This window comes from Equus asinus, chromosome 16, assembly GCF_041296235.1.
Source record: "Equus asinus isolate D_3611 breed Donkey chromosome 16, EquAss-T2T_v2, whole genome shotgun sequence".
NCBI lineage: Eukaryota > Metazoa > Chordata > Mammalia > Perissodactyla > Equidae > Equus > Equus asinus.
In genome coordinates, this window is record NC_091805.1 from 41,201,945 (window position 1) to 41,216,697 (window position 14,753).

General features: G+C 42.1%; 1 protein-coding gene across 2 annotated transcripts; it reads right to left on the reverse strand.

Moving 5' to 3' along the window:
• Positions 1-300: 300 nt before the first annotated feature.
• On the reverse strand, positions 301-13,428 carry HENMT1 (HEN methyltransferase 1). Of its 2 annotated transcripts, none has more exons than XM_044749491.2 (8): positions 12,910-13,050; positions 12,169-12,269; positions 11,119-11,250; positions 7,643-7,755; positions 6,781-6,915; positions 2,703-2,885; positions 1,766-1,943; positions 301-1,040 (listed from the first exon to the last, which is right to left on the reverse strand). In XM_044749491.2, exons 2-8 carry the CDS (start codon positions 12,187-12,189, stop codon positions 534-536), a joined length of 1,269 nt encoding a protein of 422 aa, XP_044605426.2. In that variant the 5' UTR covers positions 12,190-12,269; positions 12,910-13,050; the 3' UTR covers positions 301-533. The 2 variants fall into 2 exon arrangements, with proteins under 2 accessions (XP_044605426.2, XP_070342466.1); XM_070486365.1 differs by lacking the exon at positions 12,910-13,050 and adding an exon at positions 13,269-13,428 and having other exon boundaries at positions 316-1,040.
• Between the last annotated feature and the right edge of the window lie 1,325 nt (positions 13,429-14,753).

Sequence of the window (14,753 nt, forward strand, 5' to 3'; positions counted from 1 at the left end):
AATACCTCTCCTTTAGACCATTGTTTTCCCCCATTGTATGAAGCTGCGTTTCTCTCTCCCACTGCTATTACCACCCCAATTCCAACCAGGAAGCTCTCAAAAGGGGTGGGTGCTCAAAAACTGTGGACTGTGGTTGCATCATGCAGAGATTTCCGTTCCCTTCAAACAACTGCCTTCCTCTTTTGTATGATGTTTTAGGCTAAGTATTACAGGTTAGAATTAAGCCCAAAAGTAGAGAACCCTAGAAAGATTTTTAAAGCGACTCTTACCCCATGGGGAAAGGTTTTAAAACAATTTGATAATTCACTTTTCTTTAAAATGTTTTATTTGTCACATTCAACATATAGCTCTAACACAAAAAACATAAGTATATTACATTGTAAACTATCAACACCTACCTGCTAAAAAAGCATATTAAAAAAAAAGATAGGAAATTTCAAAAAAGTTTCTTGAATCATGACTACACAAAAAGTTTAAATTCTAAATGAACCCAACTACTGTTAAGACCCCGAATTACAGGAAATGAGGATGGCTCAGTAATCATCATGATCAGGTATGTCAACCTTCATTGCAGAACCATCGCTGCTCAGTGTTACTGTGTCAGCAATGTACATTTTTAGCGTCTCTATGCTGTCACATATACGGTTCACCTTGGGATAAGCAAGAAGCCTTTCTAGGGGTACACAAAACTCATTTCCAACACAAAAAGGTTTGGGAGAATTCACTATCTTGGTTTTCTCGGCTTCTGTGAAGGCCGGTCCAAGGAGTATGAACTCGGTTTTTTCAGCTTCTGTGAAGGGTGGTCCAAGGAGTCTGATCTCAGCTAATCGGGCATCTGTGAACATTGGTGGTCCAAGAAGCCGTCTCTCCTCCACTTTTGCAGGGTCACAGTCTGCTGAATTAAATATAGAGGCAGCCAGCGGATCCAGAATTTTAATAAATCTGCGTCTCATGAGGTAGACTTGTCGGTACACTTCATTAAGCACTACAAATTTACGCACTTTTTCTTGCTGTAAACTCGGATACAATTCTGTATAAAACTGAAGGGAAAAAACACAAAACACTTAATATAGGAAAATTTTCAAAACATTTTACCACAATTAGGAATTAACTGCATATACACATTAACCATATGTACGTATTGTCAAACCCTATGAATCAAAAATGCCCCAATTATAATGGAAGTCAACTATTGACACGGATGGACATTAACTGATTTGCTTTCAAAATTCTAAGGCACAAAGTCTCTCTCAGCCAGGTTTCCACCAATTCACACCAACTTAATTATTCCTACTTGATATTACAGGAAAAAGTTAAAAAAAAAAATGCTGTTAAACAGGAAAATTGTGTTTGTTCTTCATCATACCTCCTCAAACCAAAAGGGTCTGAGAAGCATGAAGGCTCAGTTCCGACAGGCATTTCCTTAGCCAAGTTGCAGAGGAACTGCTGCTGGCTTTCCACTTTCCTTCTGATGATCCTGGCAGAATACAAAAGCGGGCTGCTGGCACAACACCTTGGAAGCATTCTAAGACTCCAGCAGATTATTCTCTGTAATATGCTTTGAGACATGGCAAAAGGCCAGGCAGTCTCAAGAGCCGCCATAGACCAATTCTGCCAGTGGTTGTAGGGCAAGAATGATTCTCCTAGAGTCAACCTCAAAATAAGGTCATTTACACTTCTCTCTCCACTGGGGACTCGTACAAAAACCTCACCATCCTAATAAACGTACTTCTTGCCTTGGGAGCTACTTCAGGAAGATACTCACAAGTTCATAAACGTGTTCATCGTCCTGCTCTGAAATGCACAATTTGGTTGCCTTTGCTTCATTTTTCCGGAAGATCCCTATCTGGGTACAATATCCAACGTTCTCAGCTCCTGCTGGTGGTTCCCCAACACCGGTAAACTCCACAGAGTAATTGTAGCGATTTGCCACATCTAAAGCCCTGAAATCAGAACAGGAATAATTTTTCTAAACTTAGAGCTACTGTTAAATATATTAAGCGTCATCCTCCCTGACCCAATCCAGTTTTGCTTCCCATGGTTTCAGTTACCCATGGGCAACCATGGTCCAAAAATACTAAATAGAAAATTCCAGAAACAAACAATTCATAAGTTTTAAATTTGGTGATGAAATCTCATTTATGCCATCCTGCTCCATCCTGCCCAGGATGTGAATCATCCCTCTGTCTAGGGTATTCACATTGTCTACACAACCCACCCATTAGTCAGCAGCCATCTTGGTTATCAGATCAACTGTCTTTGGTATCTCAGTGCCTGTGTTCAAGTAACCCTTATTTTATTTAATAATGGCCCCAAAGCTCAAGAGCAGTGATACTGGCAATTCGGATATGCCAAAGAAGCCATCAAAGTGCTTCCTTTAAGTGAAAAACTCAGTTTCCTGACTTAAGGAAAGAAAAATTCTATGCTGAGGTTGCTAAGATCTACAGTAAGAATGAATCTTCTAGGCAAGAAATTGTGAAGCAGGAAAAAGTTTCACGCTGGTTTTGCTGTTCCACCTCAAACTGCAAAAGTGACAGCCACAGTGCTTAGTTAAGATGGAAAGGCATTACATTTCTGGGTAGAAGACCAAAGGTTAATACTGGCCTAACCCTACATCATTCACCTCACTTCCTCTCATTCCTCAGAATGCATCCCCATCGTCAAGCGCCGCATGACTGTAAACAAAAACATTGAGAACTCACCAGGTCTGAAACTGCATTCTGTTCCACTCAAACTTGTGATCTAGGTCTCTTAAGGCGTTACCCGATGGAAACAGGGGGTTGAACTCAGAGTTTGGTGTGCTGATGACGATCATGGATGGAGAGAAGTATCCGAATACAACTTCAGGAAACCTGGCCAGATCTTCTGAATTCAAATGTTCTATTCTAAAGTGGTAATGAGAGCAATGGAATAAAATCAAGCTTCACTTACAAGTATTTCCTAATTGTCTTAGCAAAACAATTTGTCTCTACATTGATTTATCCTTTCTTTGCATATATGTAAAAGTGCTTAAATGACCTAAAAACAATTCTCATCCTCCCCTTGGCCCATGGTGTCCTCTTATCCAACTAAGGTCCTTTGCTGTGATCTCTGGGCCTCACTGTCAACACCTCTTAAAAAAGGTATGAGGGCCTGGCCCGGTGGCACAGTTAAGTTCACATGTTCTGCTTTGGTGGCCTGGGTTCGCCGGTTCAGATTCTGGGTGTGGACATGGCACCACTTGGCAGGCCACGCTGTGGTAGCCATCCCATATATAGAGGAAGATGGGCATGGATGTTAGCTCAGGGCCAGTCTTCCTCAGCAAAAGAGCAAAAAAAAATTTAAAAAAAGGTATCTGAGCAGGTACCTCCCTGATATGATACACCAGGAAGGGCACAATATCACTTCTATGGTATTCTCATCAAAAATGCATACCCTGAATGTATGAGGAAATAGATAAACCCAGATTGACACCCTACAAGATAATTAGCAAGTATTCCTCAGAAATATCAAGGACAAATAAGACAATGAAAGACTGAGCACATCTGTTCCAGATTAAAAGAGACCAAAGAGACATGACAATTAAATGCCTACGATCCTGGACGAATTTAAATGAGAGCTAAATATGAACAGCTATAAAAGGACATCACAGGAATAAGTGATGAATTTTGAGTATGGACTGTAGGTTGGATAATAGTATTTTATCAATGGTAAATTTCCTGATATAATTATACCATGTTTAAGAAAAGTCTTTGTTCTTAGAATAAATACTAGAGGATTTAGGGTTAGGGGATATGCCTCCAACTTGCAAATGGTTCAGATAGGAAAATATTCACAAATATATAGAGAAAAAGACAAAGTAAATGTAAACAATTGGTGAACGACTTTCTTGTACTATTCCTCTAACTTCACTGTGAATTTGCAATTACATGAAAATTAGAAGTTCCCCAAAATGAGTCTGATAGTCTGGCTGACATTCCATCTAAATCGATTTGCCCTAAAGAAACCAGATATCCACAAGTGCTTCCCAGGGGCTGAGCTTCAAACCAATCCACGAGCAAATTCCCAGCCACTGTGCAGAAAAGGGAGACAATTTCCTCCCCCAGGCTTCAAAGACAAAACCTTCTAACACTCCTCCTGGGCCTCTGCTTTCTCTACTCCCACCCCCTCCCCGCATCTCTAAGAAATGTGGGGTCCCATCGGTAAGGTGGCAGCACCTTGTGATGTGTTACCAGGCTCAGTTAGCAGACCTGCCCCTCAGCTTCAATGCTGCCAAGAGGAATCCAAAGGTTTGCACACTCCAACAGGGAAATAGGGGAAGGGAGGTGGTCAACAGGACACATCAGAACAAGCACGAGGGCGGACGGTTTGCTCACGACTTGTGCTGGTCACTACCAGTCCCACCAAATCTAAGCTACCCTTCTTCCCTAGTAAGAGCTGTCACAGGCAGATGGCTGCCCAGTTAGAGGATACATTTCCAGCCCTTTTCAGGCCAGGTGTGGCTACAAGCCTAAGTTCTCACAAATAGAGTGGAAGAGATATGTGCCCCTTCCAGGTCTGGGTCATAGACATGTCATACCTGCCTCTGTGACTTCCCCTCAACTAATCATTAGGAAAATGCAAATGAAAACCAGTGAGATACCACCTCACATTCATTATGGTGGCCATTAAAAAAAAAGGAAAAAATAGTAAAGGAAAACAGAAACTACAGTAGTTAAGTGTTGCCAAGAAGGTGGAGAAACTCACTCTTGTGCCCTCTTAGTAGAAATGTTTAAATGATATATCTGCTATGGAAAAAAGTACGTTACAAATGTAATGGAAACAAACATTACAATATGATCCAGCAATTCCACTTCTGAGGATACATCCAAAACAACTGAAAGCAGGGACACATATTTGTACACCCATGTTCACAATAGCCTTATTCACAACAGCCAAAAGGTGGAAACCAACCCACGTGTCCACAACCAGATGAATGGACCAACTACAAAATATACACACAATAGAATACTATTCAGCCTTAAAAAGGAAATTCTGACATGGGCTACAGCATGGATGAACCCTAAAAGACATCATGCTAAGTAAGACAAGCCACCCACAAAAGCACAAATACTGCATTATACTTAGAGGAGGGACCTAGAACAGCCCATTCGCAGAGACAGAAGATACAATGGTGGCTGCCAGGGGTTGGAGGAGGAACTAAGGGGGACTTCTTTAATGGGGAGAGAGCGAGTTTTGCCAAGATGAAAGGTTCTGTGGATGTGGGGATGCTTGCACAGCAACACAAATGCTAATGCCACTTAACTATACACTTCAAAGTGGCTAGGATGGAAAATGGTTATGTATATTTTACAATAAAAGAAATTAAATTAAAAGGGGTATATGGGTTCAAAAGATGAAACAGATTCAAGGACAATTTGGACATATTTATGTATAAGTTGTGAGACTAAAATATATTAAGAGGTGATTGTTATCACCAGTCTCCCTTCTAATCTTATCACTGCTCCTTGGTTCTCCAATGTTCTAATGTTTCCCATAATTTCAAACATTATGTGTCTACTATGTGTAAGGCAATAGAAAATACAAAAAAAGCAAACACTCTGCTCTGGAGAACACATTACTAAAAATTGGAAATCAATCTGAACACACCATCATGCCAAGTGACCCCAGAGTAAAACCTTTAACTACTACTAGAAGATCCTAAGAGGCACATATTTTGGTTTCTGAATACCATTTCCCATGAAAAGGAACCAGAACTCCTTTGAGAAATGGCTCGTTCCAAGGCTGGGGAACAAAAGGTTGACGACTAGCCTGGAACATCTTCCTATGCCAGAAAATAAGAGCTCACAAAAATGACAGATCAAAACAAAATGGGAGCCAGCTTGGAACAATGTTGGGACAATCTGAGCAACAAAATAACGCACAGTGATAAGTTACAAACCATTAAAAAACAGGAATTCATGAGTTCATCCTGATGATAAATGGAGAGAAGGGAGGGTCTCCCATATGGTAGGGTTAACTGGTACAGGTAGTGCTGGAATTGCAAAAACACTCACCACCTCGGCATATAGATGGGATCAGGAAAGAACCATTAATGAATGCTAAACCTAGGGGGAAATATGGATGAGTGGCAAGATAATTTGCACGGTGTTAAAGTTTCTCCTCCTAGACTGCTTATTAGCTGTGCAAGAAAAAACAAAACACTAATTATACATTAGAGCAACACACCTTGACTAGGGATCAAAATTAACATCCCCAAGGAGAAACAAATGGACATTGGTGCCTCCAGATGGACAAGAACCCAAATAACGTCTTCAGTGTTCTACAATATTCTAGGAATGCACAACCTAAATCTAATCACCAAGAGCCAAAAACGAAAAATATTCTCATTAATACCTGCCTTAGGAAATGCATACTGAATTTATTCGGGGCAAAGGGTAAAACCTACCCTTAAATGGTTCAGAAAAATACTGTTTGGAGGGAGATGGGGAGAGAGAGGAAGAGGGAAGGCACAAACACAAATGACAAAGAAAATGAGGAAAATATTAATAGGTGAATCTGGATAATCAAGGGGATATTGGGTGTTTCTGGTCCCATTTATCTTCTGCAACTGACCTATAAATTTGCAATTATTTCCAAATAAAATGTCCAGTAAAAAGCTAGTCCCAACTGGCAAGCAATTTTCTTTACAAATAAGAATTCAGATTATGACAAGTATATATTTAGCACACTAAATTTACTGAGCAAATTCACTCAAGTTTTTAAATGAATTTATACAGTAAGAATCAGTTTAATACTTACAATTCAATACATGTTATTAAGTCAAACCCACGTAAACGGCTATCTCTCTCCACGGCAGAGCCAATATACAGAGTAACGGTCAAATCCAGATCCCGGGGACTCAGCTGGTCCCCCCAGGATGGGGATAGCTTATTCCTGCGGAAGCATTTTTGAATTAGAAAGGACCATCTGAACACAGCAATTTACATAGTAAATCTCACCAGCAATAGAACTCTGATCCTCTGATAATTATCTTCTACCTGTATTGCCAAGTCTGACACGGCCTGTTTTCCCTGACTTGATGTATTAAGCACCAGGTCAGAGGGTAACTTCCTCCTCTCTCACAGGGAAAAAACTGGTTAGAGAACAAGATTTCTGAATATTTGATATTGCTCTCATTATTAATACCTTTGGTCTTTCAGCTTACTCCGGATCAGTGATTTTTTAACTTTTTGCTCTTTCGAAGAATAATATTCTTGAAACAATTTCTGGAAGCCTAACATCAAAGAGATTGGAGCGCTGCTCTGTTTCAAACTGGAGGCCTGGGGCCTTTGCCCCAGTGCTCTGGTGCAATTTACATCCTCTTCTATAAGGTATCATGGTGTCTAGCATTGAAGTAATTGATTTCGCAATTTGAAATTGAATTGCAATGCCTTGACTACTATAACTACTTAACTGAGGCTATACTTTCTACATTGGTAGAAACAAAACACAGGTATTATTCACAGCACATACAGCCAATTAGTGTTATTTGGTGAGCTTGAGGCTCTCATACTGCCAATCTTTTAAAACAAGTTACATAACAGACACTTCCTCTAAGTATCATTAGTGTTTTAGATTAGTTTTAGATTAATGAGCAATTTTTTCAGAAAATAGGTATTACCTTGAGTAATGTAACACAGAGTCATTGATATCTACTCCAACAAGCAGTTCAGCACAACTGTGGATTTTTAGGATCCATAAGAGCGTATTGTCACCACACCCCAAGTCTGCAACCTGTAGATGAGACAGAGTATCATTATTCCAAAGATATTTATAGCCAGAAGACAATATGTTCAAAAACTCTGAGCAACAGAAATAAGACCATAATACAGTCATGTGTCTCTTCCTTAACGATGGGGTTATGTTCTGATAAATGCATCGTTAGGCGATTTTTGTCATTGTGGGATCAGAGAGCACTTACACAAACCTAGATGGTAAAGCCTACCACACACTTAGGCTATATGGCACAGCCTATTGTTCCCAGGCTATAAACCTGTACAGAATGTTTCTCTACTGCATCCTGTAGACAATTGTTTAACACAACTGCTAAACACAGAAAAGGTACAGTAAAAATACTGTATAAAAGACAAATCAGTATGCCTGAATAGGGCACCCACACTAAAAAGATAACTCAAATCAGCTTCTAGGGTAGCTAATCGGCTCTAATCCAGCCTTCAGTAGTTTTCTTGGGACATGAACTATTTCTGAATACTAAATAATATTTCATGTATTCTTTTTTAGCCTTATGCTTTATGCTTTTTGTAGTTTTTTTTAAGAAGATTAGCCCTGATTAACATCTGCTGCCAATCCTCTTTTTGCTGAGGAAGACTGGCCCTGAGCTAACATCCGAGCCCCTTTTCCCCTACTTTAGATCTGGGACGCCTACCACAGCGTGGCTTGACAAGCGGTGCCATGTCCACACCCAGGATCCGAACTGGTGAACCCCAGGCTGCCTTTGAAGCAGATCGTGCACACGTAACCACTGCACCACCAGGCTGGCCCCCAAGTATTCTCTTAAAATGCATAAATAGGTTTAAGGGTTTAAAACTAAAACATACTATTTTGTATCTCAAAATTCACTCCATCAGAAAACTGCACTTGGTAAAATCGAGATCATGAGTTCTCTGCTGCAGTATATACCAAGTTGTTTTCCAGGGAACACTAATTCCCCTCTGGCATATTCATACTACATCTTAGCAGTGAAGGTACATTCAACCTTATTTAACCAACTTTTTCCTCAATTGAGTTTGACCACAGAACCTTTTCCTTAAACATATTAGGTAAACCTTGCAATCTGCCTGAATGTTGCTCCCTCTGTCATTCAGTAATTTTCCTTTTTGAGGAAGGCACTTTTATAGGACAGTGGAAGAAGGGAAACAGAACTGAAATAAAAAGTTTAGTTTCAGGAAGCAAATTATGGGAAGAGCACTAAATTGCACTAATTTATACCCAATACAACATAGTATAATATATGGTATAGTATGCCCAACTGTCTTCCATGCAGAAACTGAGCTGAACCTATCCTACTAAGTATTTGATCCCCAGTAGTAGGTGCAATCCTGCCAAAAAGCAAAGTCTATAGAGTTTAATTTTACCAAACTCATTAGACAGACTACCATTTTCCTTAATGGTCTATCATTCTTTAGCCTATAACTGACGCTGCAGAATTCTCATGTTTCCCAGGCCTGCCCATGGACTCCCTTGGTCCTAGGAAATCCAAACAACTCAACAGTGACACCGAAAGGAGGCATTACCCAGACAGAATCCTACACCAACACTAATCTCGAAACTTTGCTACAAAGGGAAAGTGGATACCAAGGGCTCCATGCCTTCCTCCCACTGTCCCATTGTACCCCACTCCCACCAAAACAGCCCAACAGCTGAAGGGCAAAGCCTTCAAGAGCAAGCTGATCATAAATTAACAGGAGGGATTAGAGTACAAGTCCTTAGAGAATGAAAGGAGGTTTTGAGTCTGGATTGGTTTGCAACCCAAGGAACGGAACCAGTGCGTTGACAAGAGTTGCTGGGAAGATTTTTAAATTTCCTCTTTGAAATTTTGCACAGTTAATCCCCTTCAAAGTAATTTCTTCATAGAAAGAGCTCCTAATCTAGAGTCATTGCTATTGTCTACATAATAGGAGAAAAGATTAGGAACACGTACTGTTCCCCTCCAAAATCAGTACTTGGGTCCTTAAACAGTCAGCTTCATGCTTCAGCAAAGAAAGCTTTACTTTCTTTACTTTCGTTTCTCATAGTCATTTAATTTATTTGACAAAGCATTACTTCAAACCCCAAGAAATACTCATACTGAACTGTGAGCTGCCAAAGAGGCAATTTCCAATGCTTCAACTGAATTCTTGTGCCCTGATAGGGTTACAAACGCGTAGCTGCAACAGTGTACAAGTATAGAAATAGCAGTGGTGTAGTTAAAACAAGGAAAGTTTCACACAAAGTCTTCACCAAGTCTTGAAAGTGAAACAAGAAAAAGCCTGGGGCCAGCCCGGTGGTGCATCAGTTAAGTGTGCATGTTCCACTTTGGCAGCCTGTGTTTCACAGGTTCAGATCCCGAGTGCGGACATGGCACCGCTTGTCAAGCCATGTTGTGGTAGGCATCCCACACATATAAAGTAGAGGAAGATGGGCATGCATGTTAGCTCAGGGCCAAGCTTCCTCAGCAAAAGAGAATTGGCAGCAGATGTTAGCTCAGGGCTAATCTTCCTCAAAAATAAAACCAGAAAAAGCCTTCCATCTAGAAATTCAATTTACCAGCTTCTGGTCTCCATCCAGACCATCCAATCCATAGTTTGGTAACCAGATATCTACTGCCTGATGTTTGTATGTTGTATGAAATCATGACTGTCCCCTGAAACTAGCTGAGTATGTTCATTATCCTCCAATTACAAAGAACCACAATACCTATGTCCGCAAGACTGGTCTGCCTGCTGTTCTGACTAAACTCTCTAGAAACGTGGAACCTACAAGATCACATCCAACAGTAAAATGTCAAGATTTTCACATTTGAAACTGGCAATGTTCAACTACCTGAACCCTGTGCTCCCGGTAAACAGGTTACAGGAATCCACCTATGCGAGCACAGGCTTTCAAGAATCTTCCCTCATACTCAGAGGCCACCTTGTGCCTTAAATGGTTAGCTTAACAACTTATCCCACTGATCACAACAAAATTCTTGTTAACCAACTTGTGGTCAAGCTTCTCTCCTTCCCACAGGCCCCTGAACTTTGCACTGCCCTCAATCTCAGGAAACAAGCGGCCTCTACTTCAGGCTCCCTCCCAGAAAATAGGCTGGCCTCAGGATAACTACTACCAATCACACCACCCGTTTATCCTACTTGTTCTCATCCAGCTTTTTCTTAGTTTACTTATATAAAAAAAAAAAAAACGCTTTTTCCCCAACTATTGAGACACATGTGGATTTCACAGTCACAGCGTTCACCCTATTACAATAATCATTTTCCCTCCTGACAATCTTTTTGAATCGTCTCTGCTTACTAAGTCCTTAATAAGATTTCATTCTTGTTTGACAAAACATTTCATAAGACAGATTTAACAAGTGAACGTTGGGTAAGAAATACCCACCTTCTTGGTCTTATGTTGATTCACCAAGTCTTTCACGAAGAAGTAACGCTGTTTGTATAACGGAGGATCAAACTCAATCCCCTTCTTCCTGACAGCTTCAAAATCACCACCAACCACACCACTGCACTGAAACTTGACAAATAAAAGGGAAGTGTTCTAAATCATGCATGACTTTAGGAATTAAATAAGAAAAAAACAGCGTTATTTCCCAGTTACCTTTTAGAATACATTGGCCCTCCAACCACCTCTGTCTGAAAGTCACTCGGTGGCCCTGCATTTCCTCTGCAATTCACCTAAGCCTTCTCACGTCTTCCATCAAGTGAGAATCTGGCTTTATGCTTCCTATAGCTTAGAGTCAGCTCCAGAGAAAATTACTTATGAAGGCATTTAAATGATTTTGAGTCTCCTAGTCACAAGGGACCTTCAGCAGAGTGAACTGCTGAAGCCTGTGGTCCAGGTAGGCAGCAGGCTGGAAACTGGTTGACAAGGACTCTCCTTGACCAAACTTGAGGCTTCCGACTAGGCCCTGACCTAGTCCCCATCCTCTTTTTGCCCTGCCCAGCTCCGTTTGAAAAAAATCCTGCTATATCAGTTTAGAGAAAACCCCCAACCCTTGACATCTGATCAAGCTGTTTCTGACCAAATTCCTCATGCCCCACTCTTGATACCTGATCACTCTGGCCTGCCTTCAGCAAGAATTGTTAAATCTTTTTAGCAAGAATCCCCATGCCCTTGATGTCTCCTCTCTTCCATCCATTGACCCCTCACAGGCTCAAAATCCCCAGCTGTCTTTGTTCTATATGGCATGAGCGCTGTCTCTCCTCTATTGCTAAGCTCTTATTGCAAGTAGTTTCTGCTACTTAAAACAATGATAAAAATAGAAACGCTTATTTGAGTGCAATTTCATCTACATAAAGCCTTGTTTACCTCAACCAACACCTCAGGAATTGCTAGGTGCTAATGGTGATGGATTTTGCTTGTAACTACAGCACAGTACGTGGGCCGAATAACTCTTGAGTCATAAAAGTGGGTTAAGAAGGGAAGCATTACCTCGGTCTTGTTTTCTGCCATTTTCTTTGTTTCCAAGTTTCGTTGAGACAAAAATGCAGATGTACCCTTCAAGCTCTAGAAATCAGCAACGAACGACTCAGCTGTGAATATAAAATCCCAATTTTTATAAAGAAAAGGAGCCTGGACACAATTAGGAGGCTACCTCATCCGGGAAGAAAGAGCATGGGCGTTCTCCTCTCTCTTTCAATGTTACCATTTAATCCACAGAATTTATTCAGTTAACTATTTTTTCAGACAATAGCAAACAGGCTCAAAAAGCCTAAGCCAATTTTCACCAGGCCAAACCCAGCTAAACGCACTAACACCCATTGGCCCCTTTGACTATTAGTTTAATTTGCTATAAACTGAATGACCCTCTCAGTTGTGACTTTTTCATTAAAGCCCTCACCTCTTTGAAATTGCTTTCAACTACTCGGTCACACAAGGTCAAAATGAAACTTCGAGGGCGAAAAATTGGCCTAAGTCATAGATAAACTAAAGATGCTCCGACGTCTATTCAATTCACTGATGGACTTGAATTTAAATTTGGGTTCTCTATTGCATCCTTGTCTCTATCCACGAGAACTTAGTCTTAAATGTAGGCAACATGTCAATCACCTAACTCTCAAGTTATTCTCTTACTCGTATTCCGAACTCCCTCCCCACCACCCCCCCCCCCCCCCGCCTCCACGCGAGCCAGCATTACGGTAGTCCCAGGGCATTAGTCGTGGCATCCATTACCTTTGAGCGAGCAGCAAGAGCAAAACGAAGCGCACGCACTGCGGCGAGCAGCGGAACTGAGCGGTCAGCGCGACCCCAGGCCCTATTTAGCTCTGGGCCCCGCCCCCGCCGCGCGCCCGCCCACCGTGACGTTACCCGCCGCGGCCCCACCTGCACCGCCCACACCTGCGGCGCCCCCAATCCTGCGCCCGCGGCGTCCGGCCAGCCCTGCGCCCAGCCCCATCCTTCGGCGCTCCCGACTCCGAGGCGTCGGTTTTGTGTCTCTTAACGGCCTGGGGCGCATGCCCCGAAGGCATTTTCTAGGTCATCATCCGAACCCCGGGGGTCCCCTCTCCCCGCCGCATCCCCCGCTAGCGCACCGCGGGGACCCGCCCGGCCGGCCGAGAGCCGCGACTGTTGGACGGAGGCGGAGCCGCGCCCGGCGCATCCGCGGGCCGCGAGCAGGGCGGCGGGCTCGGGCGGCTGTTGGCTTCGCGGCTCTCCCCGTGCGCTGCCGCGGCGCTGGAAACGGCCCGGGCCAATGAAAGCCGCCGGCGGGCGACCGGCCGAGCGCGAGCCGGCCAGCGGCTGGTGTCCGCGGCAGCGGCCGCTCTGCTCCCCGGAGCAATCCACGGCGCCTTAAGGGGACTCTGGGCCGAGTAAAGTGCTTCCAGTAACACCTGAACTCTCGGAAAAACTTTCTTTCAGTTCCCAAACCTCCAACTGGTATACTGTTTCCACATGCTGGGGACGCAACTATCTGATCCCTTAAGAAAGTGTATCGTGGCCTCCTACCCCTGCAGAGATTCAGCCTGACACTATAAATCAGTTATTTCATTCTTGTATGTGATGGAAATGTAGGAGGGAGAGAGGAGAAGCGAAATGCCTTCTTTGGGGAAAAAGAAATTTAGTCCTATGTTGAGACTGAAAAGCTGGCGTCTACTTATGAATTAATAGCCCCTTAATATACCATAAGTAATATATTGGAACTGTATTTTCAAACACTTAATATCTTAATGCAAAGCACAATGTTAGTAGCTTTGGGGCATCACAAAGCTAAATTATACAATTTTTGGTTTTGGTATATTGAGGAATCTAGTCTCAGAGAAACAAGTATGTAACTCGAGCTAAGCTTCCCTCCTTGAGAGGTTCCTCTTGGCCTGCGGTTTTAACAGACTGTCTTCATTAAAGGAGCATATTCCTTATTACAGAATATTTAATTTAAGCAGAACCTTTAAACAATAATAAATGAATTCCACTTCTGGTTATTTTTAAATTAGGTAAACAAGGAGGCCATTAGACTGAGGTGGCTCTAATGTGTTGGCAGCCTATGGAAGCAAACCAAAGCCTAAGCCTGGAAATGCGAACCTAAGGACAACCGATCAGGCCGCTAGGGTTTCCCAAATAAGGCGCGCGATTAAGCTCTAGCCCATCAAATATTTTCCTCTCTTTCTTTGGCATCTTCCCTGTAAAAATCTTTCCTCTGGTTCCTGACAGTGGTTAGGAGATGCCCAATCTGAAATGATGTTTGCTCAAAGTCTCACAATTTCAATATTCCTCAGTTTACCTGTTAACAGTATATACTCAAAAGAATTAAAAATAGAGAATTGAACGGATGTTTATACTCTAATGTTCACAGTAGCGTTATTCAGATAGCAAAAGGTCAAAATGATGTCCATCGTTGGATAAATGGATAGACAAAAGTGGTGTATACATACGATGAAATATTATTCAGGCTTTATTAAAAGGAATGAAATTCTGACATGCTACAACATGGCAGAACCTTGAAGACATTGAAGCTCAGTGAAATAAACCAGTCACAAAAGAACAAATACTGCCGTGTGGGGGGAGGAGGAAAAATAATG